The 12,397-nt window shown below is 37.4% G+C and overlaps 2 protein-coding genes across 2 annotated transcripts; both read right to left on the minus strand.

Moving 5' to 3' along the window:
* Positions 1 to 2,830: 2,830 nt before the first annotated feature.
* On the minus strand, positions 2,831 to 5,101 carry LOC135834181 (uncharacterized). Its single transcript, XM_065348019.1, has one exon. It carries the CDS (start codon positions 5,099 to 5,101, stop codon positions 2,831 to 2,833), a length of 2,271 nt encoding a protein of 756 aa, XP_065204091.1.
* Positions 5,102 to 5,413: 312 nt separating this feature from the next.
* On the minus strand, positions 5,414 to 7,939 carry LOC135834183 (uncharacterized). The gene has a single exon (XM_065348020.1). The coding sequence runs from the start codon at positions 7,937 to 7,939 to the stop codon at positions 5,414 to 5,416; it is 2,526 nt and encodes an 841-aa protein (XP_065204092.1).
* Positions 7,940 to 12,397: the final 4,458 nt, after the last annotated feature.

Genomic DNA, 12,397 nt, shown 5'->3' on the forward strand with positions numbered 1-12,397 from the left:
CCTCAGCCGTGAGTCATAACATTTCAATCATGAGTGACCCATATACCACTTTGAAAAATTCCCCTTATCGCAGTTTCACATCATTTCCAATTAAGGGATCAATTTTTTCGCAAATTTGTGATAGTGTGCTGCACCAAAAAGCAAGGTAAATTTTGACGATTTTACATATTTTTTCATTATTTATAGATAATTTTGCATTATCACGTTCAGATATGAAGAACGGAAACTGTGAAATAATTTACAATAAACGTACACACATTTTTTTCCTATGATCGTGTCATTTTACGTTTAATTTTCCAGAAAATATTTTATAGGTATGTACCTATTTACGTACATAGATCATAAAAATTCATAAAAATTCCAGGTATATTCAAGCATAATAGCATCAGAAGCATCACTGATGAGTGGATGGTTTTCAAAATGCTTCAGTTACAATAAGTGTCAAAATATCAATAGGATTTTATAAATTAATGTGATTGAAATGTGAAGGTAGCACTGAAGAGTACATCGAACTTGTCAAAATGAAATGATATATAGTGAGTACTTTCTCTGTTATTTTAACGTACCTATTTCTGAATTAAAAACATTGGTTCAATATTGCCAAAGTGAATAACCAAGATCGTGTCAATTTTTCATAAATTATGTGCTCGTTGTCAGTGAAACTTAATCACAAAAATATCACTCTGTTTTCAGTGGCTTCAATTCCTCGACATTCAAATTAAAGAAAAGTACATTGTGCCACACACTCATCTGATCCCATCAAGTACCCGACTACACATAAACCTAGCAATAAAAATCAGATGAACTGCTCAAAAGATGAATTGCAATATTACTCATACGGTGATCAATATTTATGCGGTTACACCAATATAATCGTCGGTATCATAGGATCATTTTTTCACACATTCATCATAGTGGTATACACGAGAAAAAATATGATATCACCAATGAACACAATACTCGCACATTCATCAGCTCTAACTCTACTCGCAACGATCGCCTATCTTCCCCATTCATGGCACGAATTCATCCGATCAAATTTGTATACAATCGAAGAACACAGGCAAGAATCGTGGGAAACGATTTCGCTCTATTCGTGGCACTTATTCTCTGTATTCTCCTATACTTCGACAGGGATCGCCATAATGATGGGTGTATGGCGATATATAGCTGTCATACATCCATTAAAAGAACGTAATTGGTGCAGTATGAGAAATACTCGAATAACCATTGCTGCATTGTATGTGATGACAATTTTGGCATTCATACCAGCTATGAACGATATGAAAATTGAAGAGACGTATAAAATACTCGGCCCTGATGGATTCATGGCCGAGAACTGCACCGCTGGCAATCGAACGAAAATTTACGAAATGAAGATACAAATTGAAGACAACGATTTCGCCTACTTTGTCGTCTTTATATGGTACGGTTTGTTGCTGAAAACGTTGCCGTCAATTTTTCTCGCTGCTATCAGTGTGAGGTGAGTACCTAATGGCAAACAATGAAGCTCTCAAAGTTAACCTCGTTTTGGAAAAAATTGATTTCATTCAACAAACTAATCGCTCAATAATTTTTTCAGACTAATTCTAGCTCTACGTAATGCGAAACATTTTCGTCAACAGATGACCCAAACTAGAACTCAAATTAAACCGAACTCAAGCGTCTCTAAAATTACTCGTTGTGATCCCACAGATCGAACAACAAAGATGTTATTGATGATACTGGCGATATTCATCATCAGCGAACTTCCTGACGGCATATTCTGCACATTGACTGCATTCTGTGGTAAAGAATTTTTCCACAAATATTACTATCCATCGTGGGAAGTGATTAACACCATTTGTCAGGTTTGTGATAATTTAAATTTCATCGTTTATTACACGATGAGTAATCAGTTTCGAGTTACTTTTAAAGCGCTGTTTCGCAGACGATGTAAGGAGAGCTCAGATTCTCCAGTCAATATTACAATATTGGGACATAGAATAGGTATGGAGCGCTAGTGTGCATGCTGTTAAGTAGGTAACGAAAAGGTGAACAATAAACGTCGGCCACCAATCACAAAATTTTTCTAAATTTTCCGTTCCTTCTCCAGGAGGGCAGAGGGGATGGCGCAGGGTTTGTTGTTCACTTTTTCGCACCTTTTCAATTTTGCCACCAGAGTTCAGCCACTCCGCGCGCTATGTCCGAATAGGTTAGATACTGAATTTACACATAATTTGCACAACAATAGGGAGTTACCGGATCTTTACCTATTCACCTCAGCAATTAATATTATGTGGTGTTATAAGCCTTATACTTAATGAAATTACATCGAATTTAATTTACTGATTGTTATGTTACTCATCAGAATGTAATAAGTACAATACCTATGTTAGTGTTATTAACTCATTTAAAAAACTAATCGAATCAAAACGATGTTAAAAAAAAATAAATAAAACAAAGATGCTGTAAAATTACAAAAAATCATTTACTTCAAGATTTCGTCATCTCAAAAAAGAAGAACATCTTAAACTCATTTTAAAAACTAACTGAACTAAAAATAACGTATTTTTTTTTTCGGCGATAACGTGGGAAGGACTCCGCGGTTTGCCAGTGGCACCGCGAAGTACCTACCCCTATTTCCTACCCTTAGTAACGATAACGGAAACGCTCTTAACAAACTCCCCCGCTGAGACCACAGGTCTCAGGAGAAGCTGCAACCACTAATCAAATGAATTTTCAAAACGAAAAAAAAATAATAATAATAAAATAAAATAAATGATAAAATAAACGGAAATAAAATAAAATTCATAAACAATGAAGTAAGCATAAAATAAGGATAAAATACCTAATCATCGTTAATGCTATCGATAGGTAGAATTACAATATTATTGATGCTGCGTTGGCGAATTTCACCTTTAAATTCCACATCAACGACTCTTACAACTCCCTTTTTATCAGGATACACATTTTTTACAACACCCGACCAAACCAGCCAGAAACCCTTAAAAATGTTTTGCATCAACTGCAATCTGCGACTCAGCGTAACAACTTCAGTATCGATAGCCGGAATCGAGAAGGTGCTTCGGCCAATCAGGAAATGGCTAGGCGTGATGATTTCGGTACCCTGCTCTATCGAGTTTTTGTAGCAGAGAGGACGAGAATTCATAACACCTTCAATACGAGTGAATAAGGTTCGGTATTCCTCAATGTTCAGGATATTTCCTCGGGTTATGGATATCAAATGTTGTTTGAAACTTTTCACGGCTGCCTCCCATATACCACCATGGTGAGGAGAAGCAGGCGGAATGAAACGCCATTGAATATTTTCTGAAGTTGCATATTCAGTAACTTGATTTTTGTTCAACTCGAAAACGTTCTTGGTGCCGACAAAATTGGTTGCATTATCCGAGAACATGACCGATGGCAAACCACGTCGAGCAACAAAGGTTTGAAGTGCTAAGATGAACTTTTCTGTTGATAAACCAGAAACAATTTCGATATGGACAGCTCTGACAGTTAGGCAAACGAATACAGCGGCATAAATTTGATTGTATTTTGTTGATCTGTGCTCCGTACATTTACATTGGAAAGGACCGGCGAAATCAACTCCCACGTATGTGAATGGCGGCGCAATCGTGATTCTGTGACTAGGCAAGTCACCCATCAATTGTTCAGCAGTAACACCCTTCAGAGTATTGCAAGTTACACATGAACGAATTATGAATTTTATCAGGTTTGTAACGCCACCAACAAACCAAAATCGATAGGACACGAACGTAGCAATGAATTTTCTCCTTGCATGGAAATATTTTTCATGGATAAGGCGACAGTACAGCTTGGCAAAATGGCAATTTGACTGCAAGATGATTGGATGTTTGGTTTGATCAGCAAGCGAAGAGTTTGACAAACGACCACCGACTCGTAGAATTCCATCTTTATCAAGGAATGGTTCCAGTGTCAGCAATGAGCTGCGATTTTTAAGCGGACGTTTATTTTTTAATCGATCTATTTCATTACTAAATGAAATTTCTTGAACAAAACGAATAATTACGTTAAAACTTTCCTCAATTTCACTATTGAGCAGAGGAGCTACATCTTTGACTGTTTTCAGAATTTTTGGATTATTACTTTGAGAATTATTTAATCTGAAGGATTTTAAACGAAGTCCAAAAGCAATTGAACGAATTAATCTCAAATAAGACGAAAAACGTAAGGTAAAATCATATAAAACAACTGTGCAAAGAACTACTGCTTTTCGGCGTTCAAGCGCTTCATGAGTATTTACGTTAGGAATTGGATAGTAATTACAATAATTTCCATATTTTAAGAAATCTGGACCATCGAACCAGCGAGAATTTTTGATGAAATCAGGAACCTCCAGACCTCGAGTCGCGTCATCGGCTGGATTTTCTGCGCTTTTGACGTAAGCCCACTGCTGGAAGGGAATCACCTTGGTCACATCCTTCACTCGATTGGACACGAAGGTTTTCCACACATCTGGCGGCTTACTCAACCAACAAAGAGCAACTGTAGAATCTGAGAAGGCAAATGTTAGATGATGAGGGATTTTTAAATTATTGGCAATTCGAGCCATCAAATCAACGAGTAATTTGCAAGCTTGAAGCTCTAATTTTGGGATAGTCAATTCTTTAATAGGCGCGACACGACTTTTCGAGGCAACTAAGCGACACACGACCGAATTATTTTCATTTTTTACGCGCACATACACGACAGCACAATACGCTCGATCACTAGCATCACAAAAACCGACGAGTTCGATTTGTAACGCTCCGAATATGTAACGAGGAATTTTTATTGTGTTCAAAACAGGTAATTCTTTCATATACGATTCAAATCGTCGAGCAGTTTCTGTTGAGACGACATCATCCCAATCTTTTCCTTCTAACCATACAGTTTTTAGAAGCAATTTTCCACGAATAAGTACGGGAGCAACCAATCCCAATGGATCGAATGTGCGCGAGATGAAGGACAAAATGATTCTCTTGGTGATGGCAGATGATTCGAACGACTCTATGTTGATTTTAATTGAGTAGAAATCTTCACTTGGGTGCCATTCAATGCCCAAAATCGCAACTGAATCCAAATTATCAGTCATAACTTTCGGAGAATTTATGGCAAGTAGATCAGGATCGATGTTATCTAGGATTTTTGACGAATTTGACGAATATTTGCGTAAAATGAAACCGCGTCTTTTGAGAGCATGATGCAAAAGTTTTTGAATCAAGATAGCTTTTCGTTCAGTGTCAGCACCACCGCTGAAATCATCTATATAAAAATTGTTGCGAATAAGCTCGGCTACTAACTGGAAAAACTCTTCAATTTCTTCAGAGCTGAAGTACACATTTTCAGCTTCAAAATTTAGGTCCACTTCACCCTTTTCAACTTCTTCAGCCACAACATCTAAACACTATGTAGCAGTGAAAGCTGCGGGTCCCGTGCCATAAGTCACAGTGTTTAGAATATTTTCTTCGATTTTATGATTAGGCGATTCTCTCCAAAAGATGGATTGGTATTTTCGATCTTCTAAATGCATCCAAATTGCTCTATACATTTTAGCAATATCAGCAGTAAAAACGAACTTGAATGAACGCATGCTCACTAAAATGTCGAAAAGCTCTCTCTGAATATTTGGACCATTCATCAACGCGTCGTTCAAGGACGGATTACCGGCAGAAGCGTTAAATACGACACGCAACGGAGTAGTCGAACTGCAAGCACGAATTACGGCGCGATGAGGTAAGAAACAAGCGCTAGGATCATATTTCGCGATCGACATATGGCCTAACTCACGATATTCTCGCATAAACTCGCAATACGCACTTTTATTTTCTTCATTTAGGTTTTTTTCAACACGCAATAACGCACTCATCGCTCGTTTTCTATTATTTTCGACACTATCACGAGGTATTTTAAATGGCAACCGAACGATAAATTTACCATCTTCTGCGAACGAATACTTATTTTCAAAATGACGAACGCACTGATCAGCTTCAAAATTTTTGATTTTAACTGGAATGCTGGCTTCTTCGATTTCCCAGAATTTGGTCAATTTTTCATCAATATCTTGGCGAGTGAAACCAACGAACTTTTTCGAATCAGAATTTTGAGGAACAACTCCAGACACAATCCAGCCAAATTGTGATAACCGAAGATCTAGGGAATCGAGAGTGAGCGATTCATCCATCATACATTTTCCAAAATATTCAGCACCGATAATCATATCAATTTTATCAATAGAGATGTTAGTATCATGGTAGGCTGGATCTGCTAACGGAATGTTACGAAGTGAATTAATCAGTTTTTTGGGAAACTCAACATTTATTGAGTATTTCATGGCCGAAGCAGGAACGATATCAGCTTGGACAACTAAACGGAATGTATCTTTTTTCGAAGCAACGATTAAATCAACAATCGACGATGTAGTAGTTGAAGAAGGGCCGACACCAGTGATTGACGAAGTGTAGGCAGATTTTCGAGTAGGCAAATTGAATTTTTTAATCGCGGCATCGGAGATTAAAGTTGCCTGAGAACAGCTATCAAGGAGTACTCGCATTTTACCAACGATATCACCACAGATAATTTTCACCACAGCGGAAGGTAATAAGACAGTTTTTTCAATATTTTCGACAGCAACCGATAACGAAGTTTTTTGAATAGGAGTTTCTTTCGAAGTGTCACCAGAGGTAGCGTTTTCATCAGGTTTTGGATCAGGTTTTTTGTTTCCAAAATGCAATAGGTAGTTATGAGGATCGCCACATTTGCATTTGAAATTTGTATGTGTACAAGATTGCCAATTGTGCCCAGAATGTAGGCATAAAACACAGAGCGATTTACTTTTAACGAATTTATAACGCTCTTTTGGATCTTTTTTCTTGAAATTTTCACACGTGTACAAAGCATGATCGCCATTACAATCGACACAGGTTGGTTTTTTACCATTATTATTGGTAGCAACGAATGATTTTTTACCAGAATTTTCTTTAGGCCTATTTTGGTTTTCTTTCTTCGAATATACACGTTCGGACGCAATATGGGCACGATTTTGTAAAAATTCATCAATTTCTTCGAATTTTGGGTACTGATTGAGATTAGTGTAATGATTATCCCAATCACGACGAGTATCATCATCCAACTTGATGTAGGTTAAATAGGTGATAAAACGAGACATTGTATCGTTTACGTTTTCTTTTGCAGATGTTAGGCCTCGAATTACACTGTTTGTCGAATCAAGTAAACGTTGAATTCCTAATTCATTTTTAATTTTTTCTAAAGCCATCAATTTTTTAAAAAATGCACCAACTACAGCTTTAGGCTTACTGTAACGATAGATAACATAGGCCCAGGCATTTGCATAGCCTTCCCTAGTTAAAGGATAATGACTGACGACTCCTTTAGCCTCACCAACGAAACATTTTTTCAAAAAATACAATTTTGTCGTCGGAGTGTAATCTTGGTTATCATGTACTAAATTTTCGAACATAGCACGCCACTCTGCGAACTCCGTTGCATCACCATCAAATGTTGGAGGTTCGACATCCTTCATAATAGTAGCGTACCTGATACCTGAATTCGTTGATAACGGAGTATTTGAAATGATAGAATCATTAGATTGACTTTTTTCGAGAGTGGATTTTAACCAGGCGATTTTCGATTCAACATTCACGACGAGGTCAATAATGGTATCTTTTTCACTGAAACACTGTTCAGTGAGAGCAATTTCAGTTTCGTCGTCATCTTTTACAAGCTTTACAAGCACGTCATCAGTAGCTTCATAAAACTTCTCGGCATCAACTTTTAATTTATTAAAAAATGATTCTAATTTTACCATACTTTCGAATGATGCATGGCTTTCTTCGAGGATCGGATTTACTTGTGTTCGAATTCGTTGTAATCCTTGGAAATGGACTGATCTTTTCTTCTTCAACGCCTCCATTACGATACGAATTGATTTTATGTTGGTTTTATGGAAACGAATTAGAGGAATACGATTTTTTAAATAATACGAACGAGTATGGCGTCCACTAACGAAGACGAATTCGACACAACGCGATTACCACGAATAATCAACATCTTACGGTTTTACAGCATCCGGCTCGAACGGAGGACCAAATAATGTTAGTGTTATTAACTCATTTAAAATACTAATCGAATCAAAACGATGTTAAAAAAAAATAAATAAAACAAAGATGCTGTAAAATTACAAAAAATCATTTACTTCAAGATTTCGTCATCTCAAAAAAGAAGAACATCTTAAACTCATTTTAAAAACTAACTGAACTAAAAATAACGTATTTTTTTTTTCGGCGATAACGTGGGAGGGACTCCGCGGTTTGCCAGTGGCACCGCGAAGTACCTACCCCTATTTCCTACCCTTAGTAACGATAACGGAAACGCTCTTAACAACCTATATAATACACTTTTTCATTTGTTGTCTCGTCGAAATATTCGAAAACGAAGAAGACATTTGATTAAAAACTTTTGAGGCATTCAACTCCCCTCCTAGTGAATACTTAACTGATTGTCGAATAATTTTTGAACACTGGTCATTATTGGTAATGCTCTGCGTGATAACACCTCGTTGCTAAGTTTTCACTGATATTTCTAATGTTAATTGATATTTCGAATCGAATTAATGCATATGACTCAGTGAAGTGGTTGTGTATCGTTTGGTGTTTGATTCTATGTTCTTACCCTCGTATATAATTAATAATTTGATTTTTTCGTGAAGTGTTACTGATAGTGTAATGAACTGATAATGGATATTTTGTGAATTCAATATTGATGGTATTTTATATGGATGGTGGCTGCTGTTTGTATTATTTGTCGAATCTAGCCCTCATGATGCGATTGGCGACCCATAATCTGACATTTTCGCTCTAAATTAATTGTAATTCGAGATTTTTATTCGATATTTGCGAAGTCATTGGGCTACATGGGTTCGTAGTCAAGACCTAGCTGTTGGTGATTAGGAAGACTAGTTTCTGAAACCTCCGCAACCAGTTTCTGGCGTTACCAGTGTCAGTTTTCACGGACTGTCAGTTTGACTGTTTATCAGAGTCTGTGTTGAGGCATACCTACATCAACTACCTACAAAACCAGTTCGTGTCATCTTGGCTGCATACCCTTTTCAAGTTGCAGGAAAATTTCGTTACTGGCTTCAAGATGGATAAATGCGGCATATGTAAAGATCAATTGGACAAGATTTATTGCGAGTGTACTGCCTGCCTTTTATACAGCCATCCGAAGTGCAACAATATGCTTGATACCTCTTGGGTACACAAATCTAAAGATAATAGGGCCACCTGGAGGTGCTTACCCTGTCGTGATAATAAGGTGGAACGTAAGAATAAACGATCGCGGAAAGAATCCATTGGGAGTGATGGTATCCAGAGTGATATAGAGCAATACGAGATAGACGAGGAGGTTTTCAAGAGTTCAGTCAGCTCACAGCCAGCAACAATGGCTCAAATCCAGATGCTATTTACAAAAGCTATGGAGCCAATCCAGACAAGGCTGAATTCGATCGAGAAAAGTGCCCAGAAAGTTGAGGAAGTAAAGAAAACAGTGGAAGGTATAAGTACTCAGCTTAACTCGATATCCGAACGTCTGAAGGATGCGGAGACACAAATCAAGTCACTTGAAACGAAAAGTTCTGATCTTGATGCGACAGTCCAAAGTCTGAAAAATGCCCAGAATGTGGCACAGCCAGTCGAGATAGACAATAAATTTGAGGCGATGGAGCGATATACACGTCGCAACAATGTTATTATATCTGGTGTGCCATTGAGTGACAATGAGGATGTCTACAAATGTGTAATTGGATACTGTTCAAAAATTGGAATTGAGGTTAGTGCCCAGGACATTGATGCATGTCATCGTTTACCATCCAGGAAGTGCCCAGCACCCATTGTGGTGAAATTTGTCAATAGACATCTCAAAGAACGCATTATCCGTGCTGCTAAGAGTACTCGAGTACGTGGGAATACATTACAAGTTTTTATTGATGAGCATCTTACTCGGCTGGGAGCGGCCATTCACCGTGAAGCACGCAAGTTAACTAAGATTAATTATTATGTTTGGACCCGTAACTGTAACATTTATGTGAGGGAGAAAGCAGAGGGGGCTAAGGTGGTAGAGATTAGGTCTGTCAGGCAGGCACAGGATTTATTGGCTTCTGTGTCAATGGATACTAGTCATCATGGTGACGGTTAAGTTTAATTCAATGCCATGCAGCTTAAAAGTATTTATCAAGTATTTGGAATCTGGAGGTTTTTTTTTCATTTTTTTTCATTCAATGGTATATATTTTGTTTGAATTTGTTCTCAGAAATCCAAGTGTACTTTGTTGTATTTTTTATGATATTGGTGTAGTAGTAATTAATTATCTATATGTATCCTAGTAATAGTTTTCTAAAGGTCCTGTCCCTTAACATCCGCTCTATTCGGAGAAATTTTGATCATCTTTTGGGGTTTTTAGATAGAAATGTGGAATTCGATATTATTGCCCTCTCTGAGGTTTGGATTGGGCCTACTGAAGTTAATAGATATGCTCTGGAGGGATATTGTGTATACTTAGATGAAAGAAAATCTGGCAGATCAGGTGGAGTTCTCCTCTATGTGCATAAAAGACTAACTTCTAGGGTATCCTGTATAGGTACCTCTACCTTCAATGGTATTAGGGCTGATATTAGTTTGACAAATGCTAAGCCTAATTACAGGGCCAGTAAATTGACTTTTTTCTTACTATACAGATTTTGTCATGGTGATAAAACGCTATTCCACCAAGAACTTGAAGAAAACATCTCAAATTGTGCGGAAACATCAGTCTTAGTAGGTGATATCAACTTGAATTTGATGAATAGGGATGAATGTGCTGGATATTTAGATATTGTAGATTCTTATGGTTTTAAAAGTATCATAAATGAGCCCACTCGCATAGGTCTCACCAGTAGTACTTGTATAGATCACCTATTGGTTAAGGGTTCTCACTTACCAAATGAAAGACAACTTAAGACCATGTATACTCTGGAGTCTGTGCACTTTTCAGATCACGAAGCAATAATCATTGATTTGAAACTACCTGGCCTAAGTTTTGAGAAACATGTGAATTCGATAGAAATTGAAATGTTTAATGAGGATATTTTCAAAACGTTGGTAAGGGAAGTTGATTGGGAGAGTTTAATTGGGAATGAGAATGCTGAGGATGGTATGAACAATATTATAGTGAAACTCAAAGACTGCATTGCTGGTGCTAAAACAAGTAGATTAAAGAAAGGTGCACTGAAAAAAAGGAGGGAATGGGCCTCTATTGAGTTGATGAAATTTTCCAAAATTAAGGGGGAACTGTATAAATTGATGAGGCAATATCCTGGAAATCAATGCCTGAAGGATAATTATAAAGAAGCATCCAGGCGTGTAACTCTGTTGGTAAAACGTGATAAATTAAATTTTTATGATGGAAAGGCTAATAAACTGAAACCTGATGCGAAACAGTACTGGAGGTTCTTGAATGAGATTGCAGGAAGAAGTGTTAAAGGCATTGACAAAATAGAAGTAGGAAATGAGATGAGATCAGTACATAGTGGAGATGGAGAACTTATAGCTGAGCATTTCAATGAATTTTTTGCGGGTACAGTGGAAGGAATTGATGATGATCGAATTATGGATAGTCAATTTACTAGTGAGGTCTTGCCTAACTCATTTGCATTTTCTGAAATTCAGCAAGGTGAAATAAAAACCATTATTGATGCTCTACCTAAAAAAGATAGCTGTGGCTATGATGGAATTAAGATAAATGCTCTCAAGGGGGTGTCACAGATCATAGCTGGGCCTATTGCTCAAGTATTCAATGCTGCCGTATATAGTGGTAGATTTCCACAATGTCTTAAGAACGCTGAGGTGGTGCCTGTACCTAAGACTGGAGACCTCACTCAGGTATCTAACTATAGGCCTATTTCTCTCTTGCCAATTGTAGGAAAAATTTTTGAAACTGTGGTTAAAAAGCAAATTTTGAATTTTCTTACTAAAATGGGGGTTTTCTCTGAGCGACAGTTTGGTTTTCTTCCACATAGATCAACAGAGCAGGCATTGGCTGAACATATAACTCAGATAACAGATGAGGTTGAAAAGAATTCGCGGGTGGCGGCTGCTTATCTTGATATAAGGAAGGCGTTTGACAGTGTGGATCATAAAATTTTACTCGGAAAGCTAGCCAACTGTGGTATTCGTGGGTTCATGTTGGCCTGGTTCAAATCCTATCTAAGTGGCAGAAAGCAAAGAATTAAAGTTGGCAATATTCGGAGTAGCTGGAGAGATATAAAAGCAGGGGTGCCACAGGGAAGTGTATTGGGACCAATTCTTTTTCTTATTTATATTAATGATCTCTTAAAATT

This window comes from Planococcus citri, chromosome 2, assembly GCF_950023065.1.
Source record: "Planococcus citri chromosome 2, ihPlaCitr1.1, whole genome shotgun sequence".
NCBI lineage: Eukaryota > Metazoa > Arthropoda > Insecta > Hemiptera > Pseudococcidae > Planococcus > Planococcus citri.